This window comes from Pinus tabuliformis, chromosome 1_2 (genome assembly GCF_031772625.1).
Source record: "Pinus tabuliformis cultivar Carrire ecotype Pingquan chromosome 1_2, CPIR1, whole genome shotgun sequence".
In the NCBI taxonomy this organism is placed as follows: domain Eukaryota; kingdom Viridiplantae; phylum Streptophyta; class Pinopsida; order Pinales; family Pinaceae; genus Pinus; species Pinus tabuliformis.
Genome location: NC_142298.1, coordinates 365,700,946 through 365,727,890, shown reverse-complemented (window position 1 = coordinate 365,727,890; position 26,945 = coordinate 365,700,946). Strand labels below are relative to the sequence as shown.

Below are 26,945 nucleotides of genomic sequence, written 5' to 3'. Positions count from 1 at the left end.
TTGAAGTCCCTTTTAAAGGGCGGAGACCCGCAAAGCGTATCGCTATCGGTGTAATCTCATGAAACAATACAATGGTCGCGCATATCACAAATTCTCTAGCCTGCAGCAGAAACTCCTCCCCTGCCAATTGCGATATCATCCCGCTCGCCGATTGCGATATGGTAATGTTCCTTCCCCCTTCGCCAATATCGCATATCGTACCTTCCTCCGCTCGCCGATTGCGATATCACAATTGGGGATCACACAATCACAAGTTCCTCCTCCGCCAAACCCCTTCCCACTCCCCGATGGCGATGTGCGAGATTCCTTTGGACTCGATATTTTATATATCTTGCAATTTTTGAAGTTCCAGGCTCGTCCTCTTTGTAAAACATGAAAAATCAGTATAAAGGCCCCTCTCCTGTTGTGATTTCGATATTTCAATAGCCTGGTTCTACGGCCCAGATCAGACAGCCCAGATCAACGGTTCATAATTCTTCTGAATGGTCAATAACAGTTCATTTTTTTCACGCTCTCGGTCATGGTTTCTCGTTGTTTTTCATGTAATTTTCCAAACTAAGCGATTATGGCCTCCATTCACAGAGCACCAAATCATCCATTCTGCCTCTGCTCAAAAGACAATGAAGACATTTTCAACATAGATCCATTCCACCTCTGCTCAAATAGAATGCAGAAAAAGTGGAACAACAGTGCAGTTGATCAGCCAACAAGACTAACAACAAAGTCTATTTGAGGCCTCAATTACTACCAGAATGCCCAGAACAACACCAAAACTCAGCCGACTGATATTATTAGCAGTTTGATTTTTTATTTTTATTTTGTTAACAAATCTTGAATTCTGTTTCAAGATATTTATTTTTGTAAATAATCGTATAAATACTTCAGATTTCGAAGTATTGTAGGTTGGATGTTTGTGAATCATAGCTTGGAGCTAGTGTACATTTTGCAGTAATATAACAGGCAATTGCAATTATTATCTTGGGATTCTTGTGGTATGTTTTTGTGACAGTGTTTTCTCTGATATTTTTTTTTCCTACCATCTCTATGCTTTTCTTGTGATCATCTCATGAGTTTTAAACAGAATTCATAGGTTATATGCTCTATTTTGTTGAGATTTTCATGTTAGTGTTCTTTCTTCTTGATGAATGAATTCATGGTTACATGCTCATTCTAATCCTATACCTTTTCATCTCTACACCACCACAACAAACTATTTCTGTCACTGATCATGCCTACCTTGCCCCATTATATCTCTGCAATTGATCATTAGAAACCTTAGCCTAGTTCCTAGATCTATGAGCTTCATCCAGCAAACTATAAAATCAAACACCATTGAGCTTAATATCTAGCCTAACATCTGAATTCCCTCTCCAGTCACTTCATTGGTTGTGAGATCCTTGAGAGAGCCCTCTCTGATTTGGTAGGGCTAGCTGCCAAGTCTAAAGATTGGTTTGAGGTTACCTCCTTGGCTTCCTTTCTCAGCCTTGGGACACTGAGGAGTGCTAACATTTTTTGCCACCATACTGGAGAAAGATCATCAAGTTTAGATCTGATTTGTTGATGGTGGACAACAGTCAGACACACAAGAAGACTGAAATCATTCACCTGGTGACTCCAACCTGATTCAAAGACTCCACTACACTAGGATCCAAAAATCAGGGTTTTATTGGTGATTCCACTGGCAAAAGAATCAACAGCCTAAAGGATGTTTTAGTTCATCTATTGTTCTCAAGATGGATTCAATTGCTAGAAGGTATGCTCCTATGAATTGTGCTCACATTCCTAGTTTCCCAAATCGAATTCCTTGCATAGATTGGCAAACTAACTTGCCCAAATTCATAGATGGAAACGAGGATGAGGCTATTCTACATCTAATAAAATTTCATTGGCATATACATAAGCTTGGGATTAGTTTTCATGAGGATTGTTTGATGAAAATGTTTATGGCTACCCTGGAAGGGAAAGCAAGATCATGGTATGAAGGGTTAAATCCAGGTAGCTTATTCTCTCTTAAAGATTTCCACGCAACATTCTTTGAGTTTTATGGAAAATCTCATCATTCATTCTTGTTGTTTGAAGATTGTTGTGAATCCTATGAAGATTTCATTCAATACCTTGAAGAGGCTTTTGGTGATGAAGAATGTATGGATTATGAGATCATAGAGGCCCTTTATGAATTTTCTTCCCAACAGAAAATAACAGAGATTCGCTGCTTTGATACAAAGGACCATAAACACCACACATCAACTCTTTTTTTGATTGAAGATGAAACAGATTTGCATCCTAACAGTCAGGAAGAAATTGGTCCAAGTCAAAATTCTGAAATTGCATGTACATGAAACTTAAGCAGTGAAAATCAACAGGTGTTTTCAGATCCCGTGGATGAACACATCAACACTGTGGTTGTCTCAATTGCAGAAGATCAAATTGAAGAACAAATTCCTCTTGCTAATCAACAAGTAAAGGTAATTGAGCATTGTTGTCGCGCAAATTGACACGACAACGCTCAGACCGGGGGCTGTCACTCTGATCCCCGATCCCTCCGTTTAAGCCTGTCTCCCGCGGCTAAGGGGGGTAGTCCCTGTGAGGTGATGAGGCCAACTGTCGACCAGTTGGTTGGGAGACACGAGATACGATATAAAAATCACTCGATGGATTTGATTAATTTAGCAGACCAGTGCCTTAAGAGATTGTGGTTGAAATGATTACTTGTTAAACGATATAAAAATATGAACCATGAACAGCAATCATCTATCATCAGTTAAATCACAATGCTCTTAGAATGACCAAACAATATCCAGCAATTGAAAATTTTAAAAGATGAATGCTTTAAACCATCACGAATCATAAACCATTAACCAGATATGAATTTCGCATCTCGACTTGAAAAAATTCAGATCTCAGCATGAAAGACAATTTCCGAAAAATAACTGGATCTGACAAAGAAAAATTTTCCGCAAAATTTTTAAACTTTTTTTTTTTTTTTTTTTTTTTAAATACAAACAAAAAGAAAATCCTAAATCTAAACTAAAACCCTAAAAATCCCTTTAAAAATATTTTTTTATTTTTTTATTTTAAAATCAAAAATAAAACAAAAATTAAAATCTAATTAAAGTTAAATCTAAAAAATTTAAAATCTATATACTATACAAATTTCTAAACTAAACTAAAGATTAGAATTAAATTAAAATCTACGTTACTTTAAATTAAATTCTAAAATTAAAACTTTAAAATCTAAATCTAATTAAAATCTTAAAGAAAAACTAAATATTAAAATTTATATAAACTAAAATCCTAAACTAAAAATTAAATCGAAAAAAAAACTAGAATCTAATGAAACCAGACCTATTATGCTATGACCTAAGGAATGAAACTATAACTAAAAATGAAAACGTAATAAAAAAAATCGATCTCATTACCCACGCACGCATTTGCAATGGACACAATGATTTCCACGCTACAGCAAAATGAGAAACGCATATACCTGGGACGCCATTTACCTGACCTGGGCGTGCTATTACATCCTTACAACGATTGACGAACGTGAGTTGGAGCTGTCTGCGGATACCCTGAGGCCGAACGCGTGAAAGGAGAGAAGCAAATCGTTTTTTGAAAGTTTCTGAACGCTGCTACGGATCGCCACACACATACGATCAAGGAAGAACGCCGAGACGAGATCAACCCTCAACAACGTGACCAAGAGAATCGAAAAATGCTGGGAAGTGAAACCGCATTCTCCCTGGCTTGATGTGGGTATAAACGTGGATAAATGCTGAAGCCGCTGGGTGTGATTTTGTCTGCATAACCAACAGAAAATCGGCAGCGATTGCAGGACGTCGTGATCTCTCACGCAGATCCCCTTTAGGAGCTTATTCCTTAGTGAAAAATACAGGCGTATCCCAAAACTGTGATAACCCTCAAAAATTTGGAATAAAAAATCTTCATTTTGTCACTGGGATTGAGATGTCTGATATCAGATGTCGGAAAATTTTTATGGACAGTTTTCGTGGCTTTAGTTTGCTGATTAGATGCGTTCTCCTTCATCCAGCTAATGAATTGATGCATGAAATGATGCCCATCACAGTTTTAGCATATTTTTAACAGCCTCGGATCAGAAGTGCCTGAGCCTGCAAAACCCTAAATGAACCTGAACAAAATTTTGGAACCCTAGAACAGAAAAAGCTGATTAATGTACAGATTCGGCCCTTAACAGCCAGATTTAGCAATAACAGCAGCAATATTTTCGAAATATCAGAAAACTTAAATTCTGCTGTGAACAGAAAGAAAATCTCTCATGCAAAACAGGAAATAAACTTTAAATGATTAACCCAGGGCCAAAATCAGCTGGGCTCTGCAAGAAAAGCCTGTGGGAGTCGGCTGGTTCAGCCTAGAACTTCCCCAAACGCCCACCAATATTCTCTACTAAAAGGTTTTCCTGCACATCTCAAGCAACCATCAGCAAAGAGAGAGAGAATGCTGCTAGATCTCAGGAAATAATGGAGATACCTGCCATTATTTCAGAAACCCTAGCAACACTCAAACCCTAGCAAGTGAACAAGATACCTGTGCTCACAATACTCTAAAAACAAGCTATGACTAATGGCTGAAAACTGAAATATGCAGAAAATTAAAGATCTCACAGCAATTCCAGAGAGTAACACCAACACGATTTGGACCCCAAAGTCTTCTTTTATTAACCAGAAATCAGATTACAAGATAGCTTTTTCAGTACAGACTCACAGATCCAATCCGCTGAAATGACCCCTAGCACCCTACTTAAAGGAAATGCCTCCAATGGCTAGTTCAAGTGATCCATGCAGAAATGATCTCGACCGTTGATGAGGATCAAGACATCTCTTGATCTCATCCGTCGATTTATTCACTTAAAATATTATTATTTTATTAGTTAGGGTTTTTGCTTTATTTTTTAATTTTTAATTATTTTATATTTATTCATTTTTTAATTTTTTTTTTTTTTTAATTTATTTTAAAATGGATCATCGAACTAAACCTTCGGAAAACATCACCTAGGACCTAGGACTTAGGACTCATGAGGGGAGTTAAAACATTTTTCGACCCTCAGGACACATTACATCATGACTTTTACAATTTACATCTTAAGGGAGAAAACCCCTTTAACATAGACCCTCACAAATCACCCAGTTCTGCGACACAACTATAATCTAGCAGATCAACACACTAGGATTCTCCTAAAATTCCAATGACAAAATCAATCCCAGCTTTGGGGTCAGGTTTGAAGGAAAACTCTGCCGATCCGTGGATCGGTGAGACGAAAAACCTTCCGGGACGTAGATTATCATCAGAAAGTTAGGTCCACCTAGGCAAATTACATACATGACTCATGTCTGCTAAGATTATTTACAATTAATACATGCAGACTGGGTTTACAATCAAAAAGATCAAGTTGCTGATGATGGCAGGATGGCACGGACATGCTGATCAGGTGCTGCCCCTTTTTGCCAAGAAAAGGGGGATGTACTGCATGGGTAGTTGACCAGTAGAGGTCAACATCTGGCTCTACTTGGGGACACGTTGCTGCTTGCAGGAATGTGAGAATCCAGAATCTGCATCCATACAACACAAAAATAAGTAGCGTCCATCCAAAAATCAGCATATACATTAAGCACAGGAAAGAAAAAAGCTCTTCATTTATTAACTATCTAAAGCAGAAATAAAAATGCGAAAAAAAAACGAGGAGTAGGGTTAGAAATACGATACAAAGGATGCCCTACGGCATCAGTTGTGTTCAATATAGTGCATACTAAGCATTTGCCTGCTTTCAGGCAAATCTGTCGGCTGCTTGTCGGATGTGCCATGTCCAATTTTGCATATGGTAGGACTCCTTCCTATTCGAAAATCAAGCAGCTCGCGGCCGTCTGATGCGTCAAGTCTTCTTCTCATTTTCTTCCTCTTGCGCTTTTTCTTTCTGGCAGGATGAATTACTGATGAGCTGGAACTTTCTGTTTCGAAACTATCAGATGAAGTATGCGTGATATGTCTCTCTTTAGCCCGCATCTGATCTTTATCATTCTTAAGTCCATCTTCAATCAACCATCTTTCAACTAAACTAATAACCTCCTCATAATAAGATGGAGCTTGTTGCAACAAATGAGAAGGCTCCTGATCTATTGATGTTATCTGGTTTCTTTCATTTTCCAATTGCTGAAACTTTTGAACCTGTATTCTAATGGCATCCATCTGTCTAGAGTGTTCAACCTTTATAGCACTAATTTGTCTGGCATGATGTTCTTCCATGTCTTTTATTACTTTAACATTTTCTTCCTTTATGTTCATCAAGCAATGCTGCATGGAATTTATTTCTTCTTCATGATTCGCTTGCATGTTTCCAATTTCTGTTTCATGTTTAGTTTTCATGGCCTCAATTTCCTTAGCATGCTGATTTTGCGTGTCCTCAATCTCCTTATTACGTTTTTCCAGATGGGTGCGTAAAGTTTTAACATCATTGATAAGATTAGTTTGGTTGCTTTCCATATTTTTCACCAGCATCATTAAATCTTGTATTATTTGCTTTTGCTCTTCCTTTTCATTGTCATTTATCCCTGATTTTTCACTATCATGAACTTGATCTGCAATAGTTCCGGTTGATGACACATTCTGATCTTGAACTCTTTCTTTCTGTTGCACAATTTTAGGGGCAGAAGGCAAGCTGTTTGGACTATCATATCTATCTTTAAAAGCATTGAGAATGTCTTGTAAAGAAGTGAAAAAATCATTAGGAAAATTATTAAACCAATTCAAGGCATCACCCTCTAAAGAATGGACAAATAGACGCATCTTGAAGTCTTCATGATTATATTGAGGAAGTCTACAATATATGGTCATTACACAAGTAAACATGTTTAAATGATGTCTAACAGCGACCAGATCATCACCCGAGAACTTAAATAATTTAGAAATGGCCTCTTTCGGAAGATCATGGAGATTATTAGTAAAATGACATGGTTTACATGAATAATCCATGATGAACAACAAGGGATCAAATGGATGATAGAAAGAGATTTCTGCTCAAGAGAATTAAGAGATGAGAGAAGTGGAGTCGCCACTTGAACAATGAATCTGATTCTAGGATCCAAAAAGTAACCACAAGCAGATATGAGGAAAGCTTCTTGTCTGGGAAAAATGAGAAAGTGGAGTCGCCACCCAAACAGGAAACAAACCCAAGAGGCGCTGCTGATATGTGATGAAAAGATGCCAAAATATTGATTCTGCCAGCTCAACTGAGAGATGAGAAAGATGAGAAGATGAATGATTGTCGTTTGAAACACCGAGAACAAAGTGTCCCCGGCAACGGCGCCAAAAAATGTTGTCGCGCAAATTGACACGACAACGCTCAGACCGGGGGCTGTCACTCTGATCCCCGATCCCTCCGTTTAAGCCTGTCTCCCGCGGCTAAGGGGGGTAGTCCTTGTGAGGTGATGAGACCAACTATCGACCAGTTGGTTGGGAGACACGAGATACGATATAAAAAGCACTCGATGGATTTGATTAATTTAGCAGACCAGTGCCTTAAGAGATTGTGGTTGAAACGATTACTTGTTAAACGATATAAAAATATGGACCATGAACAGCAATCATCTATCATCAGTTAAATCACAATGCTCTTAGAATGACCAAACGATATCCAGCAATTGAAAATTTTAAAAGATGAATGCTTTAAACCATCACGAATCATAAACCATTAACCAGATATGAATTTCGCATCTCGACTTGAAAAAATTCAGATCTCAGCATGAAAGACAATTCCCGAAAAATAACTGGATCTGACAAAGAAAAATTTTCCGCAAAATTTTAAATTTTTTTTTTTTTTTTTTTTTTTTAAATACAAACAAAAAGAAAATCCTAAATCTAAACTAAAACCCTAAAAATCCCTTTAAAAATATTTTTTTATTTTAAAATAAAAAATAAAACAAAAATTAAAATCTAATTAAAGTTAAATCTAAAAAATTTAAAATCTATATACTATACAAATTTCTAAACTAAACTAAAGATTAGAATTAAATTAAAATCTACGTTACTTTAAATTAAATTCTAAAATTAAAACTTTAAAATCTAAATCTAATTAAAATCTTAAAGAAAAACTAAATATTAAAATTTATATAAACTAAAATCCTAAACTAAAAATTAAATCGAAAAAAAAACTAGAATCTAATGAAACCAGACCTATTATGCTATGACCTAAGGAATGAAACTATAACTAAAAATGAAAACGTAATAAAAAAAATCGATCTCATTACCCACGCACGCATTTGCAATGGACACAACGATTTCCACGCTACAACAAAATGAGAAACGCATATACCTGGGACGCCATTTACCTGACCTGGGCGTGCTATTACATCCTTACAACGATTGACGAACGTGAGTTGGAGCTGTCTGCGGATACCCTGAGGCCGAACGCGTGAAAGGAGAGAAGCAAATCGTTTTTTGAAAGTTTCTGAACGCTGCTACGGATCGCCACACGCATACGATCAAGGAAGAACGCCGAGACGAGATCAACCCTCAACAACGTGACCAAGAGAATCGAAAAACGCTGGGAAGTGAAACCGCATTCTCCCTGGCTTGATGTGGGTATAAACGTGGATAAATGCTGAAGCCGCTGGTGTGATTTTGTCTGCATAACCAACAGGAAATCGGCAGCGATTGCAGAACGTCGTGATCTCTCATGCAGATCCCCTTTAGGAGCTTGTTCCTTAGTGAAAAATACAGGCGTATCCCAAAACTGTGATAACCTTCAAAAATTTGGAATAAAAAATCTTCATTTTGTCACTGGGATTGAGATGTCTGATATCAGATGTCAGAAAAAATTTTATGGACAGTTTTCGTGGCTTTAGTTTGCTGATTAGATGCGTTCTCCTTCATCCAGCTGATGCATGAAATGATGCCCATCACAGTTTTAGCATATTTTTAACAGCCTCGGATCAGAAGTGCCTGAGCCTGCAAAGCCCTAAATGAACCTGAACAAAATTTTGGAACCCTAGAACAGAAAAAGCTGATTAATGTACAGATTCGGCCCTTAACAGCCAGATTTAGCAATAACAGCAGCAATATTTTCGAAATATCAGAAAACTTAAATTCTGCTGTGAACAGAAAGAAAATCTCTCATGCAAAACAGGAAATAAACTTTAAATGATTAACCCAGGGCCAAAATCAGCTGGGCTCTGCAAGAAAAGCCTGTGGGAGTCGGCTGGTTCAGCCTAGAACTTCCCCAAACGCCCACCAATATTCTCTACTAAAAGGTTTTCCTGCACATCTCAAGCAACCATCAGCAAAGAGAGAGAGAATGCTGCTAGATCTCAGGAAATAATGGAGATACCTGCCATTATTTCAGAAACCCTAGCAACACTCAAACCCTAGCAAGTGAACAAGATACCTGTGCTCACAATACTCTAAAAACAAGCTATGACTAATGGCTGAAAACTGAAATATGCAGAAAATTAAAGATCTCACAGCAATTCCAGAGAGTAACACCAGCACGATTTGGACCCCAAAGTCTTCTTTTATTAACCAGAAATCAGATTACAAGAGAGCTTTTTTAGTACAGACTCACAGATCCAATCCGCTGAAATGACCCCTAGCACCCTACTTAAAGGAAATGCCTCCAACGGCTAGTTCGAGTGATCCATGCAGAAATGATCTCGACCGTTGATGAGGATCAAGACATCTCTTGATCTCATCCGTCGATTTATTCACTTAAAATATTATTATTTTATTAGTTAGGGTTTTTGCTTTATTTTTTAATTTTTTATTATTTTATATTTATTCATTTTTTAATTTTTTAATTTTTTTTTTAATTTATTTTAAAATGGATCATCGAACTAAACCTTCGGAAAACATCACCTAGGACCTAGGACTTAGGACTCATGAGGGGAGTTAAAACATTTTTCGACCCTCAGGACACATTACATCATGACTTTTACAATTTACATCTTAAGGGAGAAAACCCCTTTAACATAGACCCTCACAAATCACCCAGTTCTGCGACACAACTATAATCTAGCAGATCAACACACTAGGATTCTCCTAAAATTCCAATGACAAAATCAATCCCGGCTTTGGGGTCAGGTTTGAAGGAAAACTCTGCCGATCCGTGGATCGGTGAGACGAATACCTTCCGGGACGTAGATTATCATCAGAAAGTTAGGTCCACCTAGGCAAATTACATACATGACTCATGTCTGCTAAGATTATTTACAATTAATACATGCAGACTGGGTTTACAATCAAAAAGATCAAGTTGCTGATGATGGCAGGATGGCACGGACATGCTGATCAGGTGCTGCCCCTTTTTGCCAAGAAAAGGGGGATGTACTGCATGGGTAGTTGACCAGTAGAGGTCAACAGAGCATATTATTGAAAATTCATTTGTTGATTTACAACAGTCTTGTGATCCAAAAGAAGAACCAACAGAGCTTAATTGTCTTGATCCACAAGAACATTTTCAACAAGCAGTGTTTTCTTCAGTGATTAAAGACCAATCAGATTTTCATGATGAAGACCATGTCTCAAATTCTCTTTCATGTTATATCTTATCTCAATTTACAACCCTTGAAGAAAATCGTAAAAGTTCTCAATCATTAATTTCTTCCTTGGATGTTAATGAAGTAAGACAACATATTATTACAAGTCATGTTCCTTCACCTGAAATTAATGAGAGTTTGCAGCTACCTTGCAAGCTTCTGTGTGACCAAGTGAATGATAAGGGTAATCAAACACCTCTTTCTTCTTTTCATCCATTCTCTAACTCAATCATTAAAAGAGAAAAGGCTATCTCAGATCCTTTTGAAGAACAACATGAAGTATATGTTGAATTAAATGAAGTGTCCTTTTTAGACTTCCCAGTTGAACATGATATTGTTGTTATACTTGATGAGATTCAAGAGCATTCAGAGCACTTGACTACAATGGATAATAAAAAGGAAAAACAGTTTTCTCCCATTCTGTTTAAAGAGAATCAATTTCAACACATAAACAAAACAATAGTTTGGAATGAGGTTTGTTTTCCTGTTTTTCTTATGTTGCATGTTTTCCATGATCCTTTGGTTAGTTTATTGCAGTCATCGGTGAAGGGAGAATTTTCCAAGTTCATCAATACAACTATTGGATTCAGTGGACACTTTGAGTTGCCTATCTTTTGTTTTTCTGCCTGCTCAAAGAAAGTGTGAGCAAGATTCAAGTAAGTAGCCATTTGCTGGATTGGTTACACTGGAAGGATCATATCGCATGATTGTATATATATCTTCAGCAGGTGGGCTATTGTCATTAGGAATTGAAGCTCGAGGTGAAGGCCCTAAGATCTCGATGGTTTGCTGCCATAAGTAAGTCAATGTTTTGTAATCAAGTCAATTTCAGTTTGTTAGTCAATCATTTCAGTGTCGAGTTTTGTTTTTTTTGTTTTTGACTCCATCGCCCAACAAATGAGGCTACTTGGTCTACGATGTTCTTGACACCTCCTAAAGGAGCTGTCATCCCCAATTGGAGCCAATGTTAGTGTCTGCCAGTCCTGTCATTCACCAGTGATCAAATGTACTCTTTCAAAGTTGTTGATCGGGTTATTAGGGCAAATTGTTATCTTTTCAAAATAAAATTTGATCATTGGCCAGTTCTAGGCATATTACTACTCTCTATGTTTCATGGTCAAGTTGCCATTTTGGTCGTGTCATCATTCATTGTGATAAGTCATCAGTGAAATGTTTTGATCACCATCTCAGTCATCATCTCATGGTCAGTTATACTGCAAAGTCCAAAGGTCCAAATCATCAGTTTCATAATCCATTAGGTGTCATTATTAGGTCAAGTCATCAAAAGATCATGAAAAGAGTCATGACATCGTCTGGGTCATCATTATGGGAGTAGTGATTGGGGGAAAAATGTTCAAAGAGATTTCAGCTTGTTTCAACATCCTCATTCATACTCCATATACCTCCCTCAACCTTCCCTCATAAATCCCCTCGTTCCATCAAAAACCCCTTTTTCCTTGAGAAAATCCTAGCCCAAAACCCATTTTTTCCCTTGGAAAAAACTCATTCTCAAACTCAAGCCACATTCCATTTAAACATGTTGAAGTCCCTTTTAAAGGGCGGAGACCCGCAAAGCGTATCACTATCGGCGCAATCTCATGAAACAATACAATGGTCGCGCTCGTCTCCCCTTCTCGATTGCGATTGCGATTTCACATATTGCAGATTCTCCAGCTCGCCGATATCGCAAAAACTCCTCCCCCGCCGATTGCGATATCGCAATGTTCCTTCCCCCTCTGCTGATATTTCATATCGTACCTTCCTCCACTCGCCAATTGCGATGAGACCCGATCCGTCGATTGCGATATCGCAATCAAGGATCACACAATCACAAGTTCCTCCTCTGCCAAACCCCTTCCCACTCCCCGATGGTGATGTGTGAGATTCCTTTGGATGCAATATTTTATATATATTGTGGTTTTTGAAGTTTCAGGTCCGTCCTCTTTGTAAAACATGAAAAATTAGTGTAAAGGCCCCTCCCCTATTGCGATTGTGATATTTCAATGGCCCGGATCTACGGCCCAGATCAGACAGCCTAGATCAACGGTTCATAATTCTCCCAGATGGTCAATATCAGTTCATTTTTTTCACGCCCTCGGCCATGGTTTCTCGTTGTTTTTCATGTAATTTTCCAAACTGAATGATTACGGCCTCCATTCACAGAGCACCAAATCATCCATTCTACCTCTGCTTAGAAGACAACGAAGACATTTTCTACGTATATCCATTCTGCCTCCGCTCAAATAGAATGCGGAAAATGTGGAACAACAGCGCATTTGATTAGCCAGTAGGACTAACAGCAAAGTCTATTCGAGGCCTCAATTACTACCAGAATGCCCAGAACAGCACCAGGAATCAGCGGATTGATATTATTAGCAGTTTGATTTTATTTTATTTTGTAACAAATATTGAATTATGTTTCAAGATATTTATTTTTGTAAATAATCGTATAAATACTTCAAATTTCGAAGTATTGTAGGTTGGATGTTTATGAATCATAGCTTTGAGCTAGTGCACATTTTGCAGTAATATAACAGGCAGTTGTAGTAATTATCTTAGGATTCTTCTAGTATGTTTATGTGACATTGTTTTCTCTGATATTTTTTTTCCTACTATCTTTATGCTTTTCTTGTGATCATCTCATGAGTTTTAAACAAAATTCATAGGTTATATGCTTTGTTTTGTTGAGATTTTCATGCTAGTGTTCTTTCTTCTTGATGAATGAATTCATGGTTACATGCTCATTCTGATCCTCTACCTTTTCATCTCTACACCACCACAACAAACTATTTATGTCACTAATCATGCCTACCTTGCCCCATTATATCTCTGCAATTGATCATTAGAAACCTTAGCCTAGTTCCTAGATCTATGAGCTTCATCCAACAAACCATAAAATCAAACACCATTGAGCTTAATATCTAGCCTAACATCTGATTCCCTCTCCAGTCACTTCATTGGCTGTGAGATCCTTGAGAGAGCCCTCTCTGATTTGGTAGGGCTAGCTGTCAAGTCTAAAGATTGGTTTGAGGTTACCTCCTTGGCTTCCTTTCTCAGCCTTGGGACACTGAGGAGTGCTAACAGAGATGACTTAATTAAACTAATTAACTTTTTTAAATGATTACCTAAGTCTAAACCTAGGAAATCTAGTTAATTAAAGGGTATTAATTAAGTCATGGTGAGAATCTTCTAGAAGAATACATGGATTGACTTCTAGTTAATCTCGATTACGTTTTAATCTTGACCGTTGGTGCTCCAACAGAAGATTATAAGAAGAAGTCGATGGGTAGATGGAGAACGCACTAGGGCAGATACTTAGTTGCTCAAGCAAATCGATTTTCTCAATGGCTGAAGTTCGGCAAGAGAAAATCGAGTCAGAGAGTGAGTTGCAGGTGGGAGAGAGAGGGCATCAACATAGTCTGAGAGTGCAGGACGAATCTGGAGGAGGCAACGCGGAGGAGGGACGCAGGTCAGCGTAGCAGAAGGGTTGACATAGGGCCCATGCAGTCACTGCGCAGAGAGTGATGCAGAAGGGCCAACAAAAGAGGCAAGAGGTCCTCTTCGGGGTCAGAAAATTGTTGTGGAGTGTGAGAAATTCACTAGTAAATTTCTCTCAGTGACTCTTCCTCTATTTTGTCTTGTACAAAAATTATTGCTAAAGATTAATAAAAGAAACCCTCATCTACTGCACCGGTTTTCCCACATTGGGTTTTTCTAGGGACAATTGTCCAAAAACAACTGTGTCACTGTGGTTATACATGTGCTGGTATTTTCCTTGTATTTATTTTCCGTAGAATTTTATTTGTGAAGACTACAATTTATGTATTTTGATATTTGTCGTAGAAAACTACAAATAATTTGTTTAAGTAATTTAACAAATAGAAGAAATATTATCAATTACTGTAGTAGGATTCAAGATTCTAGTTTTATATCTAAATGATATGTTTTTTACGGGATCATTGAAGCTCATAGAGGACTGCAAAAGGAACCTTGCAGCAGAATTTGATTTGAAGGATATGGGGTTGATGCACTATTTTTTGGGGATGGAAGTATTGTAGAAGAATGGGGAAATCTTCCTTGGGCAAGGAAGATATGCTACAGAAATTTTGAAGAGATTCAGAATGCAGGATTGCAGACCCATGGCAACACCCATGATTACCAACTGGAAAAAGATAGATGCCTTAGGGGACAGGGAAGTCGACCCCACCTTGTACAGATAGCTAATTGGGTCACTCATGTATCTGGTCAACACCAGGCCAGATATTTGTTTCGATGTCAATACCCTTAGTCAGTTCATGGTGTAACTCAAAATGGTACATTGGGCAGTAGCTAGGAACATTCTCAGATATGTGTGTGGAACAGTCAGACTCAGGTTGAAATATACTTGAGGAGATGATGTCAAGTTGAGCGGATTCACAGATGCAGATTGGGCAGGTAGTTTAGTGGACAGGAAAAGTACCTTTGGGTACTGCTTCAGCATTGGATTAGGGATGATCTCTTGGTGCAGCAGGAAGCAAAAGTCAATAGCACTGAGCTTGGCAAAAGCATAATATATGACAGCTAGCACAGCTACGTGTGAAGCCATATGGCTTAGGAAATTGCTAGTGAGTTTGTTCAGGAAAAAATTGGAGTGACCAGTGTTTACTGTGATAATCAAAGTTGCATAAAACTCTCTGAGAATCCAGTATTTCATGATAGGTCAAAGCACATTGATATCAGATGTCATTTCATCATGGATTGTGTTCAATGTGGGGCAATCCAGCTGCAGTATGTCCCCACAGGGGATTAAGTGGAAAACATACTTACGAAAGCTCTAGGGAGAGCTAAGTTCATCCAGTTCAGGGAACAAATGGGTATGGTGGAGAACTCGTTTCAGTAGCAGATGGATTCTCAATTGCAGCAGCAGCAGATGAGAGGGAGTTGCAGTGCAGAGGCAGTGGTTGACAACAATTCAGCAGGGTCAGCAGCAACACAAATGCAACTCATATCAGAGTTGCGCAGTAGTGATGGGCAGAGCAGCCAGACATCAGCAACATGACAGGAGATAAAGCAGAGACAAGGTGTTGCTTCAGTGAGTTGCAACACTAGAACACATTCCTCACTAAGAGGGAGTGTTGATTTTTGTAGCATCGGATGTGTTCTAGCCACGAAATTTTGTGGAGAGGCTAGAATACATGTATTCTCCAAAATCCAAAAATCGTTTCTGGAAATTCCACCTAGAGACGAATTAATTAAAATAATTAACTTTTTTAAATGATTCCCTAAGTCTAAACTTAGGAAATCTGGTTAATTAAAAGGTATTAATTAAGTCATGGTGAGAATCTTCTAGAAGAAGACATGGATTGACTTCTAGTTAATCTTAATCATCGATTATGTTTTAATCTTGGCCGTTGGTGCTCTAACAGAAGATTATAAGAAGAAGTCGATGGGTAGATGGAGAACACACCAGGGCAGATACTCAGTTGCTCAAGTAGATCGATTTTCTTAGTGGCTGAAGTTCAGCAAGAGAAAATTGAGTCAGAGAGTGAGTTGTAGGTGGGAGAGAGAGGTCATCAACATAGTGTGAGAGTGTAGGACGAATTTGGAGGAGGCATCGCAGAGAAAGGACACAAGTCAGCGCAGCAAAAGGGTTGACGTAGGGCCCACACAGTCACTGCGCAGAGAGTGACACAGAAGGGCTAGCGAAAGAGGCAAGAGGTCCTCTTCGAGGTTAGAAAATTGTTGTGGAGTGTGAGAAATTCACTAGTAAAATTCTCTCAGTGACTATTCCTCTATTTTGTCTTGTACATAAATTATTGTTGAAGATTAATAAAAGAAACCCTCATCCGCTGCACCAATTTTCCCACATTGGGTTTTTCCGGGGACAATTGTGCAAAACAACTCTCATTGTGGTTATATATGTGTTAATATTTTCCTTGTATTTATTTTCCACGGAATTTTATTTGTGAAGGCTATTTGTCGTAGAAAACTGCAAATAATTTGTTTAAGTAATTTAACAAATAGAAGAAATATTGTCAGTTACTGCAGTAGGAATTGGGATCACCGAATTTTCACATTGCACCCGGTTTTCCCAAGTTGGGTTTTTCTGAGGACATTTGTCCAAAAATAACTGTGTTAATTTTGATGTGTGTGCTAGCATATTTCTCAGTTTCCAGCGCTATTATTTTCCACAGTATTTTTGTGAAGATTGCAGTGTGTTTATTCCATTGTTGCCGTAGCAATAAACTGCTAAATTAATTAACAGTTGGAAGAAATAATACTAGTTGTTGCAACAGGATTTGACTTGAAATTTTCACATGGGCAACTTAACTGGGGCCCAATACCACCAAAGGATCATATTGACATTTATAGGGGATGCGTTGAGAGCCATGGGACTCCATCATTGGTTTGAGCATCATTTCATGCCATGGGCACTTTCAACACCTTCAATAGCTTGTTCGTTGCCCACATTATTCGCGAGATGATGCACTTGGACCAACATGACCCAACTGGCTTAGCATGATCAGGGCAACTAATCCAAGGCGTAGAGGAAATTGGTCTCACTTTTGAGTCTTGGGAGGGCAGGCACCATCATTAGAGCTCTTATTTGGAGAATTCTACAAGCTTATCTTTCATCAGGAGACCCATGAGACCAACATTTGTGCCCCAAACCCACTATGGGGCACCACATGATGACTTGCATGGAAAATTAGGGGCCATCCCCTAATTCATCTTTATTGGAGCCCTCTCTCTCGTCATGGCACTTAGAGGATTCAATGTGGCCCTCCAATGGCCCTACATCATCATGACATCATCAACTCGGCTTGCATATGGATGGCTTATTCATAACTTGTGATAGCTACTTGGTCGACTTGTGACCAAGGCTTGTTCTTAGCACATTATTTTATAATTTTGGGGGCTCATTAGGCTAATTCGATTAGGAGAGACTCATATAAATAAAAGTGAGTCTCATTTGTGAGAACTCATCATCATCACTTGGGATTTTCGACCCTCTTAGGCAATTCACACTTTTTCTCTTGGAATCTTTGGAGTATCTTGGATGCACTATGATATTTGGAGCTGATTTTTGATCTTGTCTTGGAGCTACTTCTTGAATATGGATGGATATATTGCATGACTATTTTGTAAGTTCTCTTGTTGATGAAATCTTTCTTTGCAAATTGTCTAATGTATGTAATTGTTGCAACTAGAGTAATTGTTATTAACTTATTATTCCCTAATTTTGTTGAAGATCATTTTGAAAGCTATTTGGTTGGCTCTTGCATATGTTATTCATGGTATAGCATGCAATGAATGTTCCTAGTGATGAAATGTTATTTTTCTTCATGAAACTCCATATTCTAATAGTAGGTAATTGTTGAAAGGTGGTAGCTAGGGCATCATCTTTTAGCCTCCTTGAAGACAAATTTGGCTTATCTAACGCATCTAGGACTCCATAAACCCAAGGGAGAAGGCACTGGCCTAAGTCGTTTGGTGATCAACTTCTCTTTCTTCCTTCTTTTCTCCTCCCAAAATTTCGGCCCCTCTTTCCTTGGATGGCTAGCTAGGGCATCAAGCGAAATCCTTTAGAGGACGAATTTTTGGATTTCATTCAGACATGACTCTTCCTTGAGGTCTTGTCTTGAGGATCTCCAATTTTCGTTGATTTCTCGTAGTAATTCATCCATAAACTCGTGTACCCTAGAAGGGAAACCTAGCTTGTATTTCCTTGGATAGGTGGCTTTCTTGAGGTTGTATGAGCATTGTATTTGGTGGAATATATCATAAGAGACCCTTCAAGTTTCTTCTCCCTTTCCTTGACCTACTGATCACCTTGGAAGCATCTCTTCCCACGCTTATTCACAAAACCCTAGGTCTAGCGCAAGCCTTTCTTAGGTCTTTCAAAGAGAGCAAAAAGCCTTTTAGAAGTGTTAAATCATTAGATATAACTCCTTTGAGAGTTTCTACCTCATCTCCTAGATTCTTGACCTTAGGAATACCTATTACCATTTGCATATCTCAAACCCTAGGTCTTGATCTTGATCTCCTCCTTGGTCTTTCTTGGAGGCCTTTAGCTTCCTTGAGGCATTGAATCATTATTGTGTCTCTCCTTGAATAGGCCTTGAGAAATCACTTGGTACCTAGTTATTGACATATCCCTTTCAAGTGATTTCCTTCCTACTGGGACTCCTCCCATCTGTGAAAGTCCATAAAGAGCAAGGCACATTGACTGAGGTGACAGTGGGCCATTGTCCCATTGTTGTCACTTAGTCTAGTAGTTGTCCCTCAGGTTTCCCTTCCTTGGGGCCATGCTAGATTTGTGTGGTAACAAGCCCCAATCAGGGAGTTGTTTGATGCATGGGCATTGAGCAAATCTCCCACTCATATTTCTAGAAGTTCAGAATTCATGTTCTTTTTTTTTTAACAAATATTTAAATTTAAATTTCTGTTGTAATAGCTTAGGGGAAATAAAAAGAAGAGATTTGATCTCTTTATTAAGTGATAGTTGAGCCAATTTTGGTTAGTGGTTGAGTGGAAGTAGGGTCACTCAGATTTCCTACTCAAAATAGAAACCCAGATCCTATTGTTTTGGATCTCATATTTCTGATGTTGTAATCAAAGTCTGAACTCTGAACTCAAGTTTGTCAAGTGAGGATTTGGAGAGTGTGAAGGTTTAGTACAAATTACTGAAAATTTGATGTTTTCATTCCCATGATTCTGAGTTGTGTTATTTGTTAATCAATACAATCTGTCTGTGATAAGTATGTTGATGTTGATTAAATTACTTATGCTTTGTTATGGAAACACGTTAATGCCTACATGGTCAGATGTATGGTTGCAGGAACACATTTTTATTGAGTCGTGTTAATTAAAGGTTGCAGGGGTATGTTTTGATTATTTCCCAAGCAATCTGAGGTTTATTACTTTGGAATCGAAGGGTTGCAACTGAGAGAGAGGAATGAATGCTACAACAAGCGCTTCTCCTGTTTCCCATTGGAACCTATCAATGTAAAATGGAATCACCCAGATTTAAGATCAATGCCTTTAGCAACATTTAAGAGAAAGTTCTGGTAACTGTAAATTTTATTTCCTGTAGAATACGATTTCCAGTCCACGAATTCTTGGTATGGTATACCTTTGCTCAACCATTTGGGGTTAGTTTTTAAACGATTTAAAACATAAGTAGAGGTCTAAAAGGTTGATTGCAAGTATACTGAGATCTGATCATATAAAAGGGGATCTAAAAAAATAGAGTTTTAAATTTGAAACAAAGGTTATTATAGCTCTAGCCTTTATGAGCACAAATTTTGTTGAATGATTGATTTTTGAATTGTCTCATATTGTGAAAAATTCAGTTGGTTTTGTGAGGTTGGATAGAGAGAGCTTCTTTCTCGCATGAAAGGTAATATTTCCTTTTCCCCACTCCATTCATGGTATCAGAACAAACCTCTATTGCCAGTGAGACTTGTTACCCACCAAAAATTGGGTGACCCCCAGGAGAAACGTTTCTCCTATCCATCTCTAATAGTCGGCAACCAGTAGTCCTTGAGAGCCACTTTGTAGCCGAGCTGCTGATGTAACGTGCAATTCATATTTCTACCATTTGCATCAATCATATGTTTCCTCACCCACTTGTCAAGAGCACATGTTGGAAGGTGGGATTCCTGATCAAAAGGTACTCTATTCATTATGCAATCGGGTGCTTATGCTTGTTTGTATTTGGGCATCTTGGCATGGATTATGAGGTGACTTGGAAGAAAGAAGGGTATTGGCCGTAATCTTGTTTCCTCACCTCAAGTAGGGGGTTAATTTTCGATCCTAGTCCATTGGGATCACCCTTAATGGCCCATTATGGCTTTAGGAAGGGGCACTACTCGAGAATCCATGATTGAGATAGCGTGTCCCATCTATCCTTTTCCATACTTACCACTTTCCATCTTATATTATGATCTTGAAGATCCTATGTTTTGGTTGTAGATGGACTTATGATCAGCTAGAGGGCAGATTGGATAACCGAGTTCAGTGGCCTAAAGGAGTTGGTGCACTGATAGAGGCAGGTGTTGCAAAATGAAAGCGAAGAACCAACAACATACATGATACGACAAAGCAGTTGTGATTGTGCACTACATCAACTAGACCCTCAGTGTATCTTGTATCTTGTATTCTTGTACTAGTCGATGTATGAGGGCCATTATCCCTGGTACAAGAGCCCTAGACTGTTGTATTATCAGTTTGATTAATATAACAAAGTTGGGTTGTTGATTAAATTTTTAAAATTTTGTGTATATTTTATGCACTAGTAAATTTATTATTGTATATTATTTCGTTGTGCAAAGTAGTCTTGTTGTGATACTTTGATTGGTAGCGTCAAATGATTTAAGATTTTAGCCTAGACTCCAATATCATGGAAAAACAACAATGGTTTCAGAGCTAAGGTGTAAGAAGGAGACTGAAGATCACATCCTAGTTGGCACTATGGCAAGGGTTATGAAGAAGGGTTTCAAGCTCCTTGGGAATCTCGCTATCTCCATCAAGGGTTACATCTTAAAGATCATCTCCAAGCTAGCAAAAGAAGTGAAGGATGGAAGTCTATTTTCTGCTTTGTCTGGAACTTTCAAGGATGAAAATGTATGGGTTATCGACAATGGTGCTTCTAGACATATGACAAGAGAATGCAACCAACTCCAGACTTTGTCAAAAGGAAACTCCTCTCATTCAATCGAACTTGGAGACAAGAAGAGCTATCCAGTGAAAGGGATTGGATCTACTTCGTTGGAGCTCGAATCTAGTGGAAGTATTCACCTCAACAACATTCTATATGTTCCAGGTTTGAAGAAAAAATTACTTTCTATTTCTTGTCTAGAGGATAAGGGTGATAGAATTGCTTTTGTTGATGGCAAGGTTTTGGTTTGGGGTAAGGGCTCTAGTATTGATAATGCTAGGGTGATTGGGATTCATGAGGGGACATTATATAGACTCTTTACACCTCTATCTCAAGCCCTAGTTCACTTGGATGTGAACATTTTTGAACTATGGCATAGACGGTATGGACACCTTCATTATAATATTTTGCTATCTCTAAATCAAATGGTCAATGGCATCCGCGAATTAAAGGAAGACCATGAAGGGCCCTGTAAGGGTTGTGCTCTAGGCAAGAATGTGAAGAAGTGATACTAGATCGAAGGAAGTTATGGATCTCATACATTCTGATGTGTGTGGTCCTATGGTAGTGAAGTCTCTTGGTGGGCATTGGTATTATGTGACCTTCATTGATGATTTCTCAAGGAAAACTTGGCTATACCTTCTCAAGAACAAAGATGAGGTATTCGAAAAGTTTTGAGAATCTGACTGAAAGAAAGATTAAGATTCTAAGATCCGATAATGGTGGAGAATATACCTCCAAAGAACTAATAGCATTTTGCAAGGAAGCAGGGATTAAGAGGGAGCTCATTGTTCCTTACAATCCTGAATAGAATGGCGTGGCTGAAAGGAAGAATAGAACAATTGAAGAATGTGTCAGGGCCATGCTACATGATCAAGATCTCCCTCAATTCCTATGGGGAGAAGCATGTGTGACAACTGTTTACTTGCAGAACCAAAGTCCTCACAAGATTCTCAACAACATGACTTCAAAAGAAGCATTTATAGGAAAGAAGCCGAATGTGGATCATCTTCGAATATTTGGGTGTCCTGTTTATATTCATATACCAAAGGACAAAAGGAAGAAGTTGGATCCTACTAGTATGAAGGGCATCTTTGTTGGGTATAGTGCTTCATCAAAAGCTTACAAAATCTATATTAAGGAGGATCGTTGGATCGAGGTAAGTAGGGATGTCATCTTTGATGAAAGTATAGCTTACAAGAAATCTAAGGATGTTCCAGTCGACTTTGATGAAGAAGAGATACCTATCTTTGAGGATATCTCAAGGGACAATGATGATCAAGATCTGACTCAAGAAGATGTTGAAGGTCCTAGTGAGCTTGTGCAACAAGTGATTGTTCCTGAAAATTGAAAGAGGCCTGCTTGGTTGAGAACTACTCTACAAGAAGCAAAAGGACACACAACAAAGGGGACCTTTAGGGAAAGTAAAAAGCCGAAAAGGTATTCTGGATATGCAACATATATGACGAAGCTCATTGAAGCTGAACCTTCCTCCTATGAAGATGCAACTAAACATCAAGAGTGGAGGAATGCAATGCAAGAAGAATACCGGTCAATTATGAAGAATGATGTCTGGGAAATCGTTCCTAGGCCAAGTGAAAAATCTATAGTCACTTCAAAATGGATATATAAGATAAAGCATGTTGCGGATGGGAGCATTGATAAGTACAAAGCAAGGTTTGTAGCAAGAGGCTTCTCACAGAAAGAAGGTATTGATTATGAAGAAACCTTTGCTCCTACAGCTAGATATACAACAATCAGATCGCTTGTTTCTTTCGCTGCTACTATGGGATGGAACATCCATCAAATGGATTTTAAGACAACTTTTTTGAATGGGACTATTGATGAAGAGGTGTACATTGAACAGCCTCAAGGATTCAAAATAAATCAGAGGGAGACTCATGTCTGCAAAGTGAAGAAAGCTCTATATGGCTTAAAGAAAGAACCTAGAGATTGCTATGCAACAATGGAGATGCGAATCTAATATCTATGGTGAATTTTGTTATTGGAGCCATTTCTCTAGCTTTGGAGATGTCATTTTGGAGCAATGAAGGCTTTGTTCATGCATTCTATCTTGTAAGTGTACTTTGGATTTGATAAATCTTTACTTTTTGTGTCTAATGTATGGACATTGAAAATCATTCTATGAATTCTAGATGAGAGTATTGCATGCATTACTCACTTATAGAATATGAATGCCAATCCCATTGGAGAATCTTTCAACTAGCTCTCCTAATTGACTATTCTCCCTCACAAAGGTGATAGCTAGGATTTTAAAATCTAGGGTTTCATTATTCCCTTACTCCTTGCCAAGATCTAGCAAATATTACACTCCCATAAACTCCACCTGAAAACTAAGCATTGGCCTTGGTCACTTTGTCGGTCACCCATTAAACTTACGCCAAAATCTCGTTTTCTCTCCTTAAATATGATTTTGGCCCCTCAAGGATAAGTTTCTAGCTAGGGCTAGGGCACAAATCTCAACTAGGGTTGAAGTCATTGGCCTTTGGGAGGATTAAACACTTCAAGGAAAGGTGATTACTTCAAAATCAACTCCTTTTAGTGGTTAATCCATCCATATTAGGGCTAAAGTCTTATGCCCTAAGTAGATTTTTCCCTAGAAAAGCCCTAGTTTTCCCTAGGCTTCAACTTGGGGCTTATTGAAGACTTCTTATTCCATAGGTTGAAGGTATACATTGTTGGAAGCCTTTTCTTGGACTTTTGATTCTAGGTTGATCCTTTTTCCTTGTTATTTCTCAAGCCCCAAGTCACGTTGTGTCGTAATTAGGCATATTGGAGGATGCAAATTGCCCTATTATACTTACTAAGCCTTGTTATTAGGTATAGTTGTCCTCCATAAGACTATCTTGTCACCTTATCTCTTGTACTTGACATATCCTTCTAAGTGACCAACTATAGGGCAGCCTCCCTAGTGGTGAAAGTCCACAAAACAATAGGAGGCAGTGGCTTTGGTGATAGTGGGCCACACATCATATTGTTGTTTGTTGGTCTAGTTCTTGCCTTGTGAGCTCCCCACACACAACCTGCGATATTTTGAGGCAATAGACCTAAGCTTAATTATTAGAGACATAATCTAATGCCCATGAATATGAAAGCTCTAATTGTCCTCCAGGGCAAAAAACACCCGCCCCCCCCCGCCCCCCGCCCACCACCTCCCCCACCTCACTCCCTCGCCCCCCTTGCCACCCCTAGATTATTTTTAGATGCTCCATCAAAACACAAAATAGGGTCTTGTTGGGATGAGATCCATAGAGAGAACTCCTCATATGATAAACTTAATTGTCGGCTTTTCTTTTCAAGGTGTTTGAGAATGGTTCCATCCTCATTGGATTTCATATGGAGAATGTAAAATTTTAGATCCCACTCAAAATCCAATAGACTTAACAATTTTTAGGATTTCAGGATTAGGGGGATTGCAATGTTTCCATTGGATTCTATCGTCTACAAGGACAAGGAACTAGTATTTAATCAAAAGCACCAAGGCCTCTATGTATCTTGATTTTAGTGACATTGATTGTTGAAATTCTTTGTCATGACCCTAGTAAAAATGTACCCATCACTCAAACAAAACCTTGATTTTTCATGTTAAGTTTTTTCTATCTTATTTTAATGCTTAAAGGGTGATATTGATAATGAGGATCCTAATACAGGCAATGATTTTGATGATATGTCAATATTTGTTGTAGCATGAATCTTTTGGATGCTAGAGGCCATCTAGAACCTCTTTGTTGATGTACTTTTGGTTCATATATGGATTGCACTCTATGTTATTTTGGTTATATGTAACCTTGCTATATATATGGGAAACTATGCATAATTGTGTATAATGGTTTGAGTTCATATAAATGCACATGAATATATATGCTCTTTATTTTCAAAATTTGAATATTTATGTATTTTTTGGGTGGCCATTTTTACCCCAGTTCTCGGTTTTGGGGTTGACTGATTTGGTGACCAGTTCATTTCTAATATCATTGATGTCTATATGGTTTTGATTCTAGCACTTTCTTCTAGACTTTAAACTAATGATACCTGATTCCTTTCTACTTGCTCAAGGATTGGTTATTTTCTAAATTGTTGTGCTTACCTTGGAGTTCCTCTAGAAAGCCCGACATTTATGCTCGGATGCCATGCCTTATTGCAACTCCATGTTACTACTTACCAACCACGTCTCCTCCATGTTTTCTTTTCCAAGAATGTAGATAATATCAAATGCAAAGAATTGAGCATTGTACTTCTTTTGCATACAATCTTAGGTATTTCCATGCATTTACATGGTAACCGTCACAATTTGTATATTTACATAATTACATTGAAATTATAATACATTGTGCTCCACACATAACAACACCAAATTAGATGAATATTTATCTCCTCTATTGATGACTAGATTATGTTGATGTTTACATAGGAGCATTTTGCATTATTGACATCCAGTCTGAAATTTTTTTAATCACACACAAGCTCCTGGGATTATAAACATGGTCATTTTCGTCAATTTTCATTATTATTTTCTTCAATCAGATTTCTTAGGTATATCAATCCTAGATTCTATGCTCTTCTTAAAGAAGCCAAAACCTTGTTAACGTAGGACTACTCATTGTTAGGTCCGTCTAGACTTTGAATTGTTATTTTGTGTTACTGTTACATCATTTTTTGAGTCATTGAAATATCTTTATATGTAAAAATCATTTATCAGTTTCAAGATTGTTACCAATATGTAAACATTATTTAGGCAACTCTTATTAGCAATAAACCTACTACATGTGCTTAATAGGAATATGAGTGATGATCTAGACTTTAAAGGTTGTTAAATTGACACAGAAGTGGGTCCATCTATGACATTTAGTTTTGATATTCAGTTTGATGGTGAGTCATGCATATGTCTTCTCTTTATTGATGTGGGCTTCCATGAACACATACTTTTAATTAATGAGTAGCTTAGATAGTTTCCTGATGAACTCTATATTTATTCCAAGTACCAACTAATGTCTATAAAAATTGTCGATAAAGATAATCTATGTGCGCATTCTAGTCACTAAAATAGTTGTGCTTTAAGGTTTAAAATATTTAATGCCCTCGTTGTGAAAGTATTGTGCAGGGTTTAAAGCCTCTTCGGTGAAAAAATAAGGAGTTTGGCATCATTATAATGTTCCTCTTGACAACGTTTGCAAATGTATATTTGAAAGCAATATGGTTAATTATTGTCATGCTTGAGCTTATTCCTCTCGAGAATGTTTCAAAATGGATATTTGAGATCAATATTGTTAATTATTGTCAATTATTCCAGTTACTAATATAGTTGAGCTTTAAAGCTTCAAAATCCAGATGTTTAGTTTACTCATTGTGAAAGTACTATGCAAGGTTTAAAACCTCTTTGGTGAAGTAAGGACTTTGACATCACAATAATATCCCTCTTGAGAATGTTTGAAAATGTATAATTGAGATCGATATTGTTAATTATTGTCATCTTTGACACATTAGTGGAATGGTTGCCCAGTGGAAGAGGCTATTATTGGATTTCAGAGATCTGTGGTTTGTGCTTTTCGAATTTTTGACCGGAGAATCCACAGTGATAGAATTTTTATACCAACGTTTCGAATCCCAAATGGGATCCATCTTCAGGGCAAGAGAAAGATGATCGAATATGATAAAAAGAAGAGCCAGATGGAAGAAGTAAATACTAATGAGGGAAAATATAAAGGAACAGCACAGGTCGGCCA

The 26,945-nt window shown here is 37.9% G+C and overlaps 1 protein-coding gene across 1 annotated transcript in view; it reads left to right on the top strand.

The window, feature by feature from the left end:
* LOC149205891 (uncharacterized) overlaps positions 1-26,686 on the top strand; it is a 427,798-nt gene extending 401,112 nt beyond the window's left edge. Inside the window, exon 6 of the mRNA XM_089393578.1 lies at positions 26,324-26,686. Coding sequence (XP_089249704.1) covers positions 26,324-26,344 — 21 coding nt within the window. The 3' untranslated portion in view covers positions 26,345-26,686. The remainder of the gene's footprint in view (positions 1-26,323) is intronic.
* Positions 26,687-26,945: the final 259 nt, after the last annotated feature.